Here is a 14,403-nt window from a genome sequence, read left to right as displayed (position 1 = left end):
GCTGCGGAGCAGCCTGCCGCCCGCGCGCATGCTGCACGACACCGTGGACTTCTCGCTGGCCGACGCCATCAACACGGAGTTCAAGGCGAACCGCACCAACGAGAAGGTGGAGCTGCAGGAGCTCAACGACCGCTTCGCCAACTACATCGACAAGGTGCGCTTCCTGGAGCAGCAGAACAAGATCCTGGTGGCCGAGCTCGAGCAGCTCAAGGGCAAGGGCACGTCCCGCCTGGGCGACCTCTACGAGGAGGAGATGCGCGAGCTGCGCCGCCAGGTGGACGAGCTCACCAGCGACAAGGCCCGCGTCGAGGTGGAGCGCGACAACCTGGCCGACGACATCATGAAGCTCCGCGAGAAGTAAGTGCCCGGCGGGCCGGGGCAGGGCGGGAGGGGAGCTGAGCTTGGACAACAGGAAAACTTTCTCCCCAGGAGGGTGGGGGAAAGCGCTGGAGCGGTTCTGGGGTCTCCATCCTTGCCCCCGGCTACGCAGCAGGGGGCTGCACTAGATCAGTGCTTCTCAACCTCTTTTACAAGGGCATGGGTGGCCAGTCCCGACCCACTGCCCCTCGCCCCTGACCTTCTGCCCTAGCCCCGCAGTTCTGCCAGCCTGGAGGGAGAAGTCGTGGTTTCACATGTTTTCTCCTTTAAAAGAACCCATTTTTAAAGTTTACGCCTGACCCTTTCATATATTGCTGGGTTGCAACCCACGGGGTATGAAACCCTGAGGTCCCTTTCAACTCTAATATTCTGTGACTGTAGCCCTGCCTCCAGAGAGGGGTTTCCCTGGGGCTGTGGGGTGAGACCTGGGGCACCAGATCTTGGGTCTCCAGCCCCACCCTGAAGGGGGAGGCTTGGGCGGATGGGCAGGCTAGTCTGTTTCCTTCCTTTACCAAAGGAAAGTCACTCCTCCACAGCTTGGGTTTCTGCAGAAGGCAGCTTTCAAGCAGCCCAAGTTGGAGTCAGCCACTTGTTGCATCCCTTGAATGAGTTGTGATGCTCATGCCTGGTTTTGGGACAGTTGTATCAACTGGAAGCATGAAAAGCCTAGTCAGGCTGACTTGGAAAGGCCCTGCCCCCCAGGGAAGTGTAGGCATGGGATGCTTCTTAGCAAATGCTCCCTCTCTCCCTCTGAATGGGTGTGGCTCCACTCAGGTTTTACACCAGCCGCTGGTGGCTTCCTCCTTGCATGGCTTTACCCCTTGTTTATGTTCCTGCTTTCAGGTTGCAAGATGAAATGGAGCAGCGAGAAGAAGCTGAAACCACCCTGCAGTCTTTCAGACAGGTTTGTCTCTCTTGTTTTTTTGGGTTTTTTTTTCCTTCTCTTCTCTCTTAAATGCAGGACCCAGCCAACCTAAATTGAAGTGTATAAAGCTTGCAAAATACATAAGTTGGATAAAAAGCCACCTAGTGGTAAAAAAGCAGACTGGAAAAGTTGTATAAGTTCATATGGATTTTTTTGTTTAGTCTTATTTAGGGGGTTTTTGGGGGAATTTTTGGTTAACTTTTTTTTTGTAATCCAGGATGCTTTCAGGGTTAAAACTCAGTTATACAATAATAAACTTGCAAAGTTATTTAAAAAAAAAATAGTATGTAGGGGTTATTTTGGAATATTTTGCAAATGATACGGCTTAATTAAATTGAGTGGGGGGGGTTGTTTTTGGTTGTTTTTTTATTAAATAAATTGGATTAGTAGAAGTCATCTGCATGACTAGGTATGGCATGCCTGATGTATCATAGGTGAAATGTTAGTGTATAAATGAGAACCCAGGACTTTGTAGAGGCTTTTGTTAATGCACAGAGGAATTCTGTCAGTAATCATGTAGATTCTGCTTGTTTTTTTGGGGCCGATGCTGTTGTCTCAGGGGGAGGGGAGAAACTATTGTTTTGTTTTGTTTTTTGCTTTATCCAAGTCTAGCCTATCTTACAAAAGTGCCCTGATGTGGAATCACTTTCTGATCCAATAAGGGTGAAAGGGAACCATCTGCTTGCTTGGCTGAAGGGTATTAATGGTTTCTATGGGATTCACCATGGAATGCAGATGCAGGCATTATGGCAAGTGTAGTGGCAGCAGATTGAAATAATAGAAGTCTTTGTATTCAGGGGGACTTTCAACAGGCTGCATTCTTATCGGATGTGTAATGATGCAAGCATATTTTAGAGGCATCAACTATTTTCTGTTTCCCAGTCTCAAAGTATATAATACAGGATCCTTCAGAAGACTTGACTGACCTCATTTCAAACTTCCAAAGCTTTTGTTCCAAATTAAAATTTCCTATCTGCTTCACAAGCTCGTTTTTTTTTTTTTTTTTTTAAGGGAACGGTTATAATATCAAGAGCAGACTAACTGGTTACTGTGTTGAAACTGGATTTTCTATTTAATGTAGAGATTCTCAAAGATGGTGTGGGGGAGCTGGGGGTCTGAGACAGGAGGTAGTCAGCTAAGCTTCAGAGTGAAATAATGAGGGTTACCTGGATACCTTTTAATTACTTTAGCAAGAAACTAACCTTTAATTGACCTACAATATTGAACTTTTCAAATAGTGCAGGCATTTCCAAGTAGCAAGCTTGCAAATAGTAGCTTGCAAGCTCAGCCTTTCTGGTGGTTATTTTAAATTTAGTTCATTTAAGATGAAAGTGCTTACCTTCTTTACATGACTTCCTAAAGAAGGTGAGGAGGAAAGGCAAAGTTCATAGTAGTTGAATACAATCCTGTAATAGGGACTGGGATCTGGCTGGAGGCAAAGCTGTTAGGAACCACTAGTGGGTGCTATCTGCATGGCGACATTTTGTTGATCAAGCTGAACTGTGCCAGTTGATATTTAGGGCTGAAACTTATTTTGGAGCATAGATGTCTTATGGAAGAACTGAGGCTGTGGTAACTGTGAGTAACGGACTGGGAGTAACTAGCCTGAAACTGGCCAGAGAATTGTCACAAACTTCAGGGGAAGCACTTTGTGTCTGAATTGGATGCTTCATAACCTAGAACCCAGTGTAAATGAATGTAAAGACCTATGTGGACGCGTATGTGCTTGGTTTGTATTGCTGAACTAGAGTTCTTGCCAAATTTGGTTAACTAAACCAGGCTTACATCAGTTAAATTTAAATCAGAGAAGTGCTTTTTTATTTCTACCAATCTGTTGAAGACTCACTTAGCTAACTCAATAATAGCTCAAGTTTCTCCTAATACACTTGGAGTTCTAGACATGCAGCATGCTGGTGAATCTCATAACCTCTATTATACTGTAGTTGGTAATATTCTGTCGGATCTCATCTTTGCCATAAGTACAGGTACAGTGTTACCAGTAAGACTAAAGTGGCATACATGTATATCCTTACTATATGAAGTGTCAAACTTCACAAAGTGTTACCACTCTTTTTAAAAGTAGTCAGATGCCAGTAGTCTAACTGAGATTAATTGGGATTTGAATCGCATTTAATGTGTTACAGTGGCTCTGGTTTGATTTATGTAATGTATTTTACAAACCATATCTTATTTATTTTCTGGTTATGATACAATGCTTTTTCTATTCATGCCTTTATTTGAGGAACCAAAAGCCTGAACAGTTTAACATAGTCCTGTCACTACATGTTGGCTGGTCTCACATTGATGCTAAGGCTGAAAAAGATAGCTTGTTTCATGAAGGAAAATTTTAAAGAGGAATAGCCTATTGCTTCCTAGCAGAAAATGCATGCTTCAATTGATTGCATGGTTTCAGCAGTTTTGACACTTAATTTTCTGCACTTATGGCCCAAAGCTCTTTCTGGGAACACAGTGCTGCCCTATCTCCCAAGAGCTGTTCTGGAGACACAGGGCATTTATACATGTGCTTGGGGAGTTGTGGGGTGCACTTGAATTAGAGCAGCTCTGAGAGTTGCTCAAATTAAAGCACCTGGAGTGTGATGTATATCCTTGTCCTAGCACTGAAAAATGGCAGCTGGGAGCACTTTAAAGCTCATGGAATTAGCTTTAGTTCAAGTGTCCCCGCTGCCACTTTTCAGTGCAGGGATACTGATGCACTTGATACTGGAGCACAGTAATTACCACACTCCAGCAGACTGGATTAATCCAGTCTGCCCAGGTGTGTTGTAATTACAGCACATTGGAGCAGCCTCTCTGCATGTGTATAGGTGCCAAAAAAACTTCATAATGCATGTTAACTTCTTAATAGGTAATTGTGCTTCAAAAAGGGGAGCAAGTGTGTCTAATTGAATTTAAACTTAATAAAAATCAATTTAAGGAATGACAAGACACCTACCACAAACTTTCAAAATGACGATGGGAAGATTGGATAAATTGAACTCTGTGCCCTAGATTCTGGGGTCAAAAGTGTGGCAATATCAGTTACTGCAGTATTGCCCCAGAGTGTCATTGGGGAGTAAGTGTCATTGAAACCCATTGCAAGCCTCTGGGCAGCTTTCTTCCCTGGTTCTGAAGAATGATCTGATAAACACAGACATATCCAGCCATTTAGGCTACTAGAGTTTTGCCTTGTTGTTTTGTATTATAGATTTTTTTTATATATATATACTTATGCTGTAAGTCATCTGCATATCTGGGTTTAGCATGCTGCTTAAAAAGAGTTGATTCCATATCTCTAGCATTGTAGTTTCATAGTTGGTAGGGTTGGAAGGGACCTGAGCAGATCATCAAGTCCGACCCCCTGCCATGGCAGGAAAGAGTACTGGGGTCAAACGACCCTGGTGAGGTGTTCATCCAGCATACTCTTAAAGACCCCCAGGGTACGAGCCAGCACCACTTCTCTTGGAAGTTGGTTCCAGATCCTAGCCGCCCTGACAGTGAAATAGCGCCTCTTGATATCTAGCCTGTATCTACCCTCTACCAGCTTGTGACTTATTTCTTGTCACTCCTGGTAGTACTCAGGGAAACAAGGACTCCCCCCAATGCCTGCTGGTCCCCCCTGACTAGTTTAGAAACATCCACTAGGTCCCCCCTCAGCCTTCTCTTGTGGAGGCTGAACAGGTTCAGGTCCCTTAACCTCTCCTTGTAGGCCCTGCCGTGCTGCCCTCTGATCATGTGAGTGGCACTCCTCTGGACCCTCTCGATGCTGTCCACATCCCTCCTGAAGTGCAGCACCCAGAACTGGACACTGTACTCCATCACAGGTGTGCAGTGGAAGAGTAGTTAAAGTGTTTGTGCTTTAGAACAGTGGTTGGCAACATGTTTAGGCTGTGGACCAGAGTGACTCATTTCAGGGTCAAAGTTGAGTAGATGAGTGGGTGTTAGGATCCAGCTGCTGCTTTCTCTGTAGTGGCATGGGGAGAACATGGGTGTTATCACTGGTCTCTCCCCCCCCCCTTCCCCCCCCCCCCCCAACCCCCCCCAGCAAGTGTTTGTGCTTTAGAACAGTGGTTGGCAACATGTTTAGGCTGTGGACCAGAGTGACTCATTTCAGGGTCAAAGTTGAGTAGATGAGTGGGTGTTAGGATCCAGCTGCTGCTTTCTCTGTAGTGGCATGGGGAGAACATGGGTGTTATCACTGGTCTCTCCCCCCCCCCTTCCCCCCCCCCCCCCAACCCCCCCCAGCAAAACCGGCGCCCCGCCCCCCCCCCCCCCCCCCCCCCCACAATGGCACCACAGAAAAGTGGTTGTGCCCAAAGCCCCTTAACCCCTTACTGCCAAATGGTGCTGAAGACCTATATTGGTGGGTGGGAGAAAATGGCTGTGCAGGCTATAGGTTGCTACTGCTGCTCTACAGGCCTTCCTTTGTTCAGGCCTTTGAATTGTCAGACTTCTCCCAGTTGACCCTGCTGGAACTGGGTCTCTTCATTTGAGCAGAGTTGAGAGAGTTTAGATTGTGTTGTGATGTTTGCTATTGGCAATAGAAACTGAAAGGCCTTAAACATGTCAGGCCAGTGGGCTGCTGGGTTCAAGTGGATTTTTTTACCTGCACCTGTCTTTCAATCAGATGCAATCATATAAACGTGTCTTCTGTTGGTGGGGATGCAAGTAGCTAGAGCCAGAACAGCTTCAGGTAAAACATAATGTCAGCTCCTCTGCTGTAAGCTGCTATCACATCTGAACCACGTGTGGCATTTTGTGGAAGTCTGTAAAATGTTTGCACTTAAATGCTCGTTAAGTATGTTCCACTGAAAATGGTTAAATGACACAAATGTTAACCATAATTTAACTTTGTAGGACAGCTGATAGCTAACATTAAAGTTTGCCTAAGTGTCTCTGTTGAAGGGCACTGTTTTATAAGATCTCTCATTCTGTGAATAGCTGGGCATTGCACAGGTTAAATTATGGTTGTACAGTTTCCTTCCAGAAGGAGATAATTACCTTGTGAGGCAGAATACAGCCTCATATGAAATGCTAGCAGTTCTTTTCTGAGAGTACAAAGAAGCATTAAACAAGTGCTAATGGGTAAAAGTGACCAACAGATTCTGTTAGTACTATAACTTTGGCCCAAGAGAGGATAATACAGTCTTCTAGCACTTGGCAAGGGAGTTGGCTTTATGACATGTTCAGGATAAAAGCATGTTTTTAAGTTTCAGACATTTTCCCTTTCTTATTCTTTCCTCTTTTACCCCTTCTTCCCCCCACTTAATGATTTTTAAAATTAACCTGTGAAACATTGCTTAATGTTTTAATTTATTTGCAGTATGTGTAATTGTGCATGCACATAACATGCTTCCTGTTTGCACATCTAAACTGAGATAGGTTTACTAGGCAACAATTCATCTTGAAGAATGTTATGTGGCAGTTTGCACTAGATCATCAGCTCAATGCACTTGACATTTTATATCATAGCTTAAAATGTACATTTTTGCTGTTGATTAGAATTATCTTAGTGCAGCAAAAGGTAGAGTATTTGCCAAAGAATGCAGGGACTTGGCAATGATTAACTTAATTAACTTGCGTCAAAATGACAAGAGACTACACTTTGAAGGAGGCAAGGGAAAAATGTAAAAGCTGTTTAGGCTCACGTCTCTTTGTTCCCATTCTCCATATCCTGTGCAAGGTAGACAAACCAGTGTGCCCTCCTTACTCTCCTCCCCCTATGCCCTAATTGGGTCTGTCATACTGATCTTTTCAGAAGGCCTTTGAAGTACAGAAGTTGTAGTCACTTTGTCCTGCCACTGCTGATAGAGATGCTACTTTTTCAGGGTGTCTTTTTGTTAAAGATCACCAGGTTTAGAATTTCTTGAAAACGGGGTGTTTTTATGACCATGATATATGCTGCTCCCCCATCCTCCTCCCCCCCTGTTTCCAGGTATTGATTTCAGCATTGGAGGTTGTAGTTCTTCAAAGACTCCCTTTACGCTGTCTTTCTCTAAGGTGCCTGACAGATGTTTATTTAAAGATACAATGGGATCTGATCTGTGATTCCTAACAGTCACACCTTCTACCATGCCACGTGCATGGCATAAGGCACAGTTGTGGGATTGGGGATCAGTTCCTAATCGCACCCTGTTGCCAGTGCAGGGAAAGCCTGGGATTGCATCCAGGGCTTCTCTGCACTGGCAAGTAGCGTGCTGAGTTTCCAGCTCAGAGGGTCAGTCAGCTGACTGGCACTCCCAGGCTCAAGAGCTCATTGTGGAGAAGGGCTCTGGGTGCTCCTGAGGCTGGGTGTGCTGATAAGCATGGTCACACCTTTAAGACACGAAGAGCACTATTTTGTGTAATAACTTTTTGTGGCTTATTCCCTGTTTTATCGTGCCATTAATTGCATAAATGTGTGGCTGGGTAACTACAGAAAACATGATTAATTGGTTAATTGCATCTGAAATGTAACGTCTCCCAGGGACTTGAGACCAGTGTGGTTCCTTTCTGTTTGCACACTGCTTAGCTTCATGACATTACCCAAATTCTGTGCCCACACCGAGAACAATCCCAGTGCTGCTAGTGTATTTTACATGCCAGCTATACTGCAGACTTCTACTAGGGAGACAGAGGGAGGCACTTAAGGGAATGAATGGACCTCTGTTTAGTCAGCCTTGTATGTGTACAGAGACATGCAATAATACTGTATCTATTTGAGGTGTCTGAATCATGTCAAAGCAAGGGCTGGTAGTAACTGGCCAGGTCAGTGTTTACATTTTGTATGAAGGGTGGGGACTTAAGTTTATCTGCTGGGTAGTCATAAACATTCACAACATGGGAAATAAACCACCAGAACTAAAATTGAGGAGAAGATTTGTGGGAGACTATGAGTAGATTGGAGGCAGAGTCCTGCATTTGTGGTGACTTACCAGTTTCTTGCACCCATACCACAGCCCTTCAGTACCTCACAGGATTAAGCCTGTAAGGCAGTACATGACCTATTAGATCATGCCTATAAACCGTGACCTCAAAAGTTAGACTTCTGCCTCTTTTCCTTTCTTTTATATATGGAACACATGGAGTCTGTAACTCTGATTTCTTGGGAGTAAGAGGCAGCTCAATGCTTCTAAATGTTGTGGGGCCACATTTTCAAATTAAAACTGGCTTTGAAATTGCAGGTTGCCTATTGCTTGCCTTCTGAATCTGTTTTAATGGCACAAATGTCTGTTAGATGCACTTTTCCTATTGATCTTGCTAAACAGACTTTTCTTGGCTTCAGGATGTTGACAATGCATCTCTGGCACGTCTTGACCTGGAGCGCAAAGTTGAGTCCTTGCAGGAGGAGATTGTATTCTTGAAGAAGCTTCATGATGAGGTAAGTGGAATAGCTCTTGTGCCCTGAGTAGTAATCTGTATCACTGTCTGTTGAATAGTGCTTGACTATCTACTTCTTTTTAAGGAAATTCGGGAGCTGCAGGCCCAGATTCAGGATCACCACATTCAGATTGAAATGGATGTTTCTAAACCAGATCTTACTGCTGCCCTGCGTGATGTTCGTCAGCAGTATGAAAGTGTTGCTGCTAAGAATCTTCATGAAGCTGAAGAGTGGTACAAGTCCAAAGTAAGTCTGTCTAAACAGCTGTTACATTTAGATTCTAGAATATGGTAATCCCACAAATAGGGATCAGAATCGTACCAATATAGTGAAGCCTTATCTAAGTAAAACCAGCCTTCCCAAATGGTGTAGTTCTGCTTTCTAGGGATGTAGCCTGTTATGAATCTAAAGTAGGCACTAGCCCCCCAAGACCGTTTAGGCTCCTTAATTTTCTTCTTGAAGTGTTCTTCCTGTTCATGGAGTATCTGAAAATATTCTAGGATGCTTTAGAGAGTGTTGGTTATAGCCATGTTGGTCTAAGGACATAGGCAGACAGGGTTCTTTGGGTAAATGTAAACTTTTATTAGACCAGCTAAATAGTTGGAAAATTGTTCTTTTGTTTTAGATGCATGCACATAATGTCAATCTCTACTCCATTTGAGCAGTTCAACTGTTAAGGCTGTTAACGCTGTTTTAATCATTAAATGAGAAGATAATATCTTCGCTCTTTTATTTCACACTTTTTAAGTCTTGGTGCTGGCTCTTGATAGATCGTTTTTAACACCCTCTTAAGCCTGTGTCTACATGGTATGACAGATCCTTAAAGTGTTTTGCTGACTGAAATTGTAAATCTGTTTGCAATAGTTTGCAGATCTCTCTGAAGCTGCTAACAGGAACAATGATGCCCTCCGTCAGGCCAAGCAAGAAGCTAATGAATATCGCAGACAAATCCAGTCCCTCACCTGTGAAGTTGATGCACTTAAAGGAACTGTAAGTGAAAGGCAACAGTTAAGGAGAAAAAGCTACAAATGTCAGTACTGAAAGGATGTATAATGAAATGCTAAAATGGCTGTGAATGGTCTGAGCTGATGAGCAAAGAGCAAACCCTGGGGAATTATGCACAGAAAAATTCAGGCATGACTTTGAATTTTTCTGCGCAGAAGAATCCTGGGATTCTGAATGTTTTCCCACATATTTCTGTATATAACACTATATGAACCTTTTAGAAATCTATGCAGGTACTTTGTATTTATATATCTGTATGATATATTTTTTAACACAGTCTGTGCAGGGGGTTGTGAAGGGATGTAGGGGTTTGTGTTTGGTTGGTTGTGGGCCCCCTGCCACACATTCCAACCCCCCCCCCACAATGGTACACAGCCCTTGCCACTGGCAGCTCAGCAGCAGCAGGCAGCTGGGTTGAGAGGGCGGGTAAGGGGTTGGAATTCATGGCCACAGCAGACTGAGCCCCCTGCACATGCTGGCACAGAGCCAGCTCGGTCCACTGGCATGTGCCTACAGACCGGACTGGGCTGGCTTTGTGCCAATACATGGGGCTTTTGGTGCTTCAGGTGTGAGCTGTTCACCATTGGCCCAGATGGGGTCTGTGTGTCCACGGGGCTTTCAGCACTCCAGCGTGAAGCTGCGCATGGAAGTATGAAATTGAACACCATCAGGCCAGACAGGCTTCTTGCTTCAACCTGCAGCTTCCCACTAGAGTGCTAATAGCCCCAAGTGGCAGCACAGAGCCAGCTGGTCTGACCTGATGGTGTGCAGCCGATGTCTACCTGCCGACCAACAAACCCCACATGCACCCCACCCCCTCTTGCAGGCAGGAGCTTTCCTTTACTTACCCAGCTGTCCAGTCACATGGATCTGTGCCTCTACATGGGGCTCACAGTTGGAGTGTTGGGAGCCCTGTATGGATGGAGGCACAGAGCCTGCTGGGATTAAATTATGCAAAAATTATGCAATTTTCCATGACTCTGCCTTTTATGCACACAATTGTGCAGGTGCATAATTGCACAAAACTCCAGGGTCTACACAGCATCTACACTGTATGAGATCATAAAATAGATGCTGAAGGATCTTTTTATAAACTTGTTGCTTTCCTGAAGCATACTACGTACGACTTGCGAATTGATGCTCAGAGGGAGTGGGAGGAGTGTATGGATATTAGCAAGCTGAGTAAATTAACATAAAGACTTCTTACCTACTTTTAATCCTCAACTTACATTCCACACTTCAGTTACGGAAAGAATTGTGGTGTGGTTGACTGGTAGAAAAATTGATGCTGCAATTCCAGAGGTTCCTCTAGTCTTATGGTTCTCTAACAGGGTTGGAAGAAAAATAACTTTTGTGTACACCTATAAAATATAGCAAGACTTAAGACAGCTTTGAGTACTCTTCGTATAGTTGCCAGATTCTAGTTATAAAGTTTGCTTAAAACTGAAGTCATCTTAACTGTGTATTACATACATCTACTATAAAAAACAAATTGCTTTGAAAATAAGTCATTAACCTAACTTCTGTAGTGTAGGCAAGATGCAAGAGTTCAAGGGCAGTCTCGAAACAAACTTCTTGAAGAATTGAGGACTATTAAAGTTGACTACCTTCTGGTCTGTCTTTTAACAGTATGTTATGCCTACTATCTTCACCACAAGGGAAGGATAAGAATGATCAATATCAAAACTAGTCTTCTACTAGGTTACTACCATCAGTCGCCAGTGCGTGTTTGTGTGTGTGTGTGTGTAAATGTTAATTAGCGTGATTAAAGAATTGTAGTGGAGGGAATGCTGAAAGTTGAACTACAGCCAACCATGTTAAAACATTTTCAGAACGAGTCCCTGGAGCGCCAAATGCGTGAGATAGAGGAGAACTTTAATGCTGAAGCTGCTAACTACCAAGACACTATTACCCGTCTGCAAGATGAAATTCAAAACATGAAGGAAGAAATGGCTCGCCACCTACGCGAGTATCAGGATCTGCTGAATGTCAAGATGGCTCTTGATATTGAGATTGCTACCTACAGAAAACTGCTGGAGGGAGAGGAGAGCAGGTACAAGATGAAACTGGAGACAAGGAGTTAACTCCTGTCTGCTGTAACAAATGGCACATTCCATTAGTTAGTTATTAAACTAAGACTTCTTTTCCTCTTTCCAGGATTAACATGCCTATTCCAACTTTTGCTTCCTTGAACCTGAGAGGTAAGCAGTTTCGGATGGTTTCTACACTACTTTATAAATCTATTTTTATATTTTAATCCTATCAATATGCTAAAGATGTTTCTTTACTCTAGTGTAATTTTAATCAAAGTCTTGTTCCTTGAATCTGTTTGGATATTTGGGCCCTAAACACCAGCTTATTAATCTCTCCTTATTAGTTTAAAAAAAAAAAAAATTAGTACCTTCTGTCTTATTATGGAGTACTTACATTTTGATAATGCTACCTTTTTATAAGAGTAAAACCTTGCAGCCAAGATTGAACTGGCAAGCTGAGTATCAGAGCTCACTAAAGGCATCTTTCAAGGGAGTCTGGTCCTCAGAGGGCAGAGACTTCTTTGTCAAAAAGGGATCCCACTTTCAAGTTGACCACCTGAGAACTGAGACCTAGTCGATCCAAAACACTTTTTTGCATACACTTAGGCAAAAATGAGCAATGGACAGCTGTCAAATTCAGATGAATTGCTTCATAATACTCCAAACTACAGCGCTTACAAAAATTTAGTATATATTAAAGATTTCTAAGTAAGTTCAGAAGTCTCTTATTTTTGTGGGGAGGGAGAGAGAGAGAGAGAGACCAGATTTAAACAGGTTTACTTATAAAATCTGACCTTCTTAGTGCCTATTGCTGGTGTCTAGCTGTTGCCCTGAAGGATGTTTCTTATAAATTCATTCATTACTAATAAACTACAGGAGCAAATGAGTCGTTTTTAATATTCTGTACAATTAACTAATTTTAATACTTTAACTTGCAGAAACTAACATTGAGTCTCAACCTATGGTTGATACTCACTCAAAGAGGACACTCCTAATTAAGACTGTTGAAACCAGAGATGGACAGGTTGGTGGTCATTTCATTTGTTTTAGTGGGGGAGGAAATCATCTTGGGCATTTTTACACATGCAAGCCCCGCAGCGCTGGGTGCCTTGAAAAGTACCTGGCACTGTGAAGCTTGCAGTTGTATAAGTGGCAAAATGCACATGAGCGCACAGAAAATAGTGGTGGTGTGCCTTTGAACTAAAATACCTAGAAGGGGCTTTAGTTCAAAAGTGCACTGTCACTATTTTCTGCACGCCACTTATACAACCGCATGCAATGCATTTTGCCACTTTTATACAACCGCATGTGATGCAGCAAGTCTGCTCTAAAGCAGCGGATCTCCGTTGTGTTGTGGGGCAACTAGTATTTGTATAAATGCCCCTTGATCACAAATCTAACATGATGTAGACCTAGCTAATCTGTGTAGTCTCTTTGCCTACCAAACAAGGCAGGCTTCAAAATAATGCATCTATTTGTATTTGCCTGTGAGCCCAGGGTGCAGTAGCCTGCATTTTCTGGATATTTTATACAATTTAAGACCTGCTTACTGTAACCTCCAGGAGACCACTCTTCAGCAGTGTTGCAGAGAATTCTGTAACCTTTTATGTAAAACTACATGCAGAAGGCTATTTCTACATCTAAAATATCTGAAAATACAGCTGTCCAGGGCTGCTAGCTAGTTCTGAAGTGGTATTGCTAACAGCCATTTTCTGAAATTGTAGAAATATTATATAATGTGGCAGGCAAGCAATGCTTGTAAACTGCATTCTTGCTGCTTAATTTAATCAAAGCAGAGATCTCCAAATGAATAGGTAGTGATTTGCATTTATGCCAGAGTAAAAGAAGTTGTGAAAAATAATAAATCGGGCTTGAAAACCAGCTTTCTAATACATGTGTCAAGTAATGAAGTTCAGACTTAAGTTGTCATCTTTTTTTCTTTTTTTGATAGGTTATTAATGAAACCTCCCAGCATCATGATGATCTGGAGTGAAAACCATGAAGGAATCTGCATGCTAATTAGTGCAGGAAAAATTCTTACCAGCAAGATTTTAAAAAGTCCAAGTCTTAAAGGAAGAAACAGCTTTCAAGTGCCTTTCGCAGTTTTTGTTTTTTGTTTTTTTTTTTTTATAAGAGCACAAGATTGTAATGCTAGAGAATAGGTTTTAGATCTTGCAAACTGGCTCTCCCTGAAGGTTTAGCGTTTACAATGGAGTCTAGTTTACAAATAGCAATATCTTGTGCTGCAATACTGTTTTTTAAGTATCCAAATTTAATAAAACTGCTTTTTTCCAGCACAGTATGAGCAACCTGTCGCTGCATCAATAAATAATTGGAAAATTGCTTTTTAATGTGTTTTATTTTGACCATTTGTCCCCAGAGGACAGATTTGTAGGTCACATCCATGTGCTTGCCCCGTGGACTCTGCCCCACACCTGCCCTAACATGCAGGGCTATGCTGTTCAGCCCAAAGGGCTCCCCCCACTCTCCTGCTGCCAAATTTCTAGACATGTGAGGGGCTCTGCAGGCCAAATGACATGGCTCTACAGATCAGATCTTGCTTGCAGGCTAGGGGTTGAGCACCTTGGCTTTGGCCAATAGAATAGGAATTCAATTTTGAATTGAAATGTGCAGATTGAGGTGTAGTAAGTGAAGCTGCATGGAATACACTTAGATTAGATACATGCATTCATTCTTACATGGAC

The 14,403-nt window shown here is 43.0% G+C and overlaps 1 protein-coding gene across 1 annotated transcript; it reads left to right on the top strand.

Annotated features, from left to right (window-relative positions):
- The first annotated feature begins 6 nt into the window (after window positions 1-6).
- Window positions 7-14,041, top strand: VIM (vimentin). Its single transcript, XM_006034747.2, has 9 exons — window positions 7-357; window positions 1,222-1,282; window positions 8,565-8,660; window positions 8,745-8,906; window positions 9,525-9,650; window positions 11,498-11,718; window positions 11,823-11,866; window positions 12,637-12,722; window positions 13,650-14,041. Exons 1-9 carry the CDS (start codon window positions 29-31, stop codon window positions 13,689-13,691), a joined length of 1,167 nt encoding a protein of 388 aa, XP_006034809.2. The 5' UTR covers window positions 7-28; the 3' UTR covers window positions 13,692-14,041.
- Window positions 14,042-14,403: the final 362 nt, after the last annotated feature.

Source organism: Alligator sinensis, unplaced genomic scaffold (assembly GCF_000455745.1).
Source record: "Alligator sinensis unplaced genomic scaffold, ASM45574v1 scaffold623_1, whole genome shotgun sequence".
NCBI classification, from domain to species: domain Eukaryota; kingdom Metazoa; phylum Chordata; order Crocodylia; family Alligatoridae; genus Alligator; species Alligator sinensis.
The sequence above is the reverse complement of the archived record's forward strand: the minus strand, read 5'-3'. Positions and strand labels throughout refer to the sequence as shown.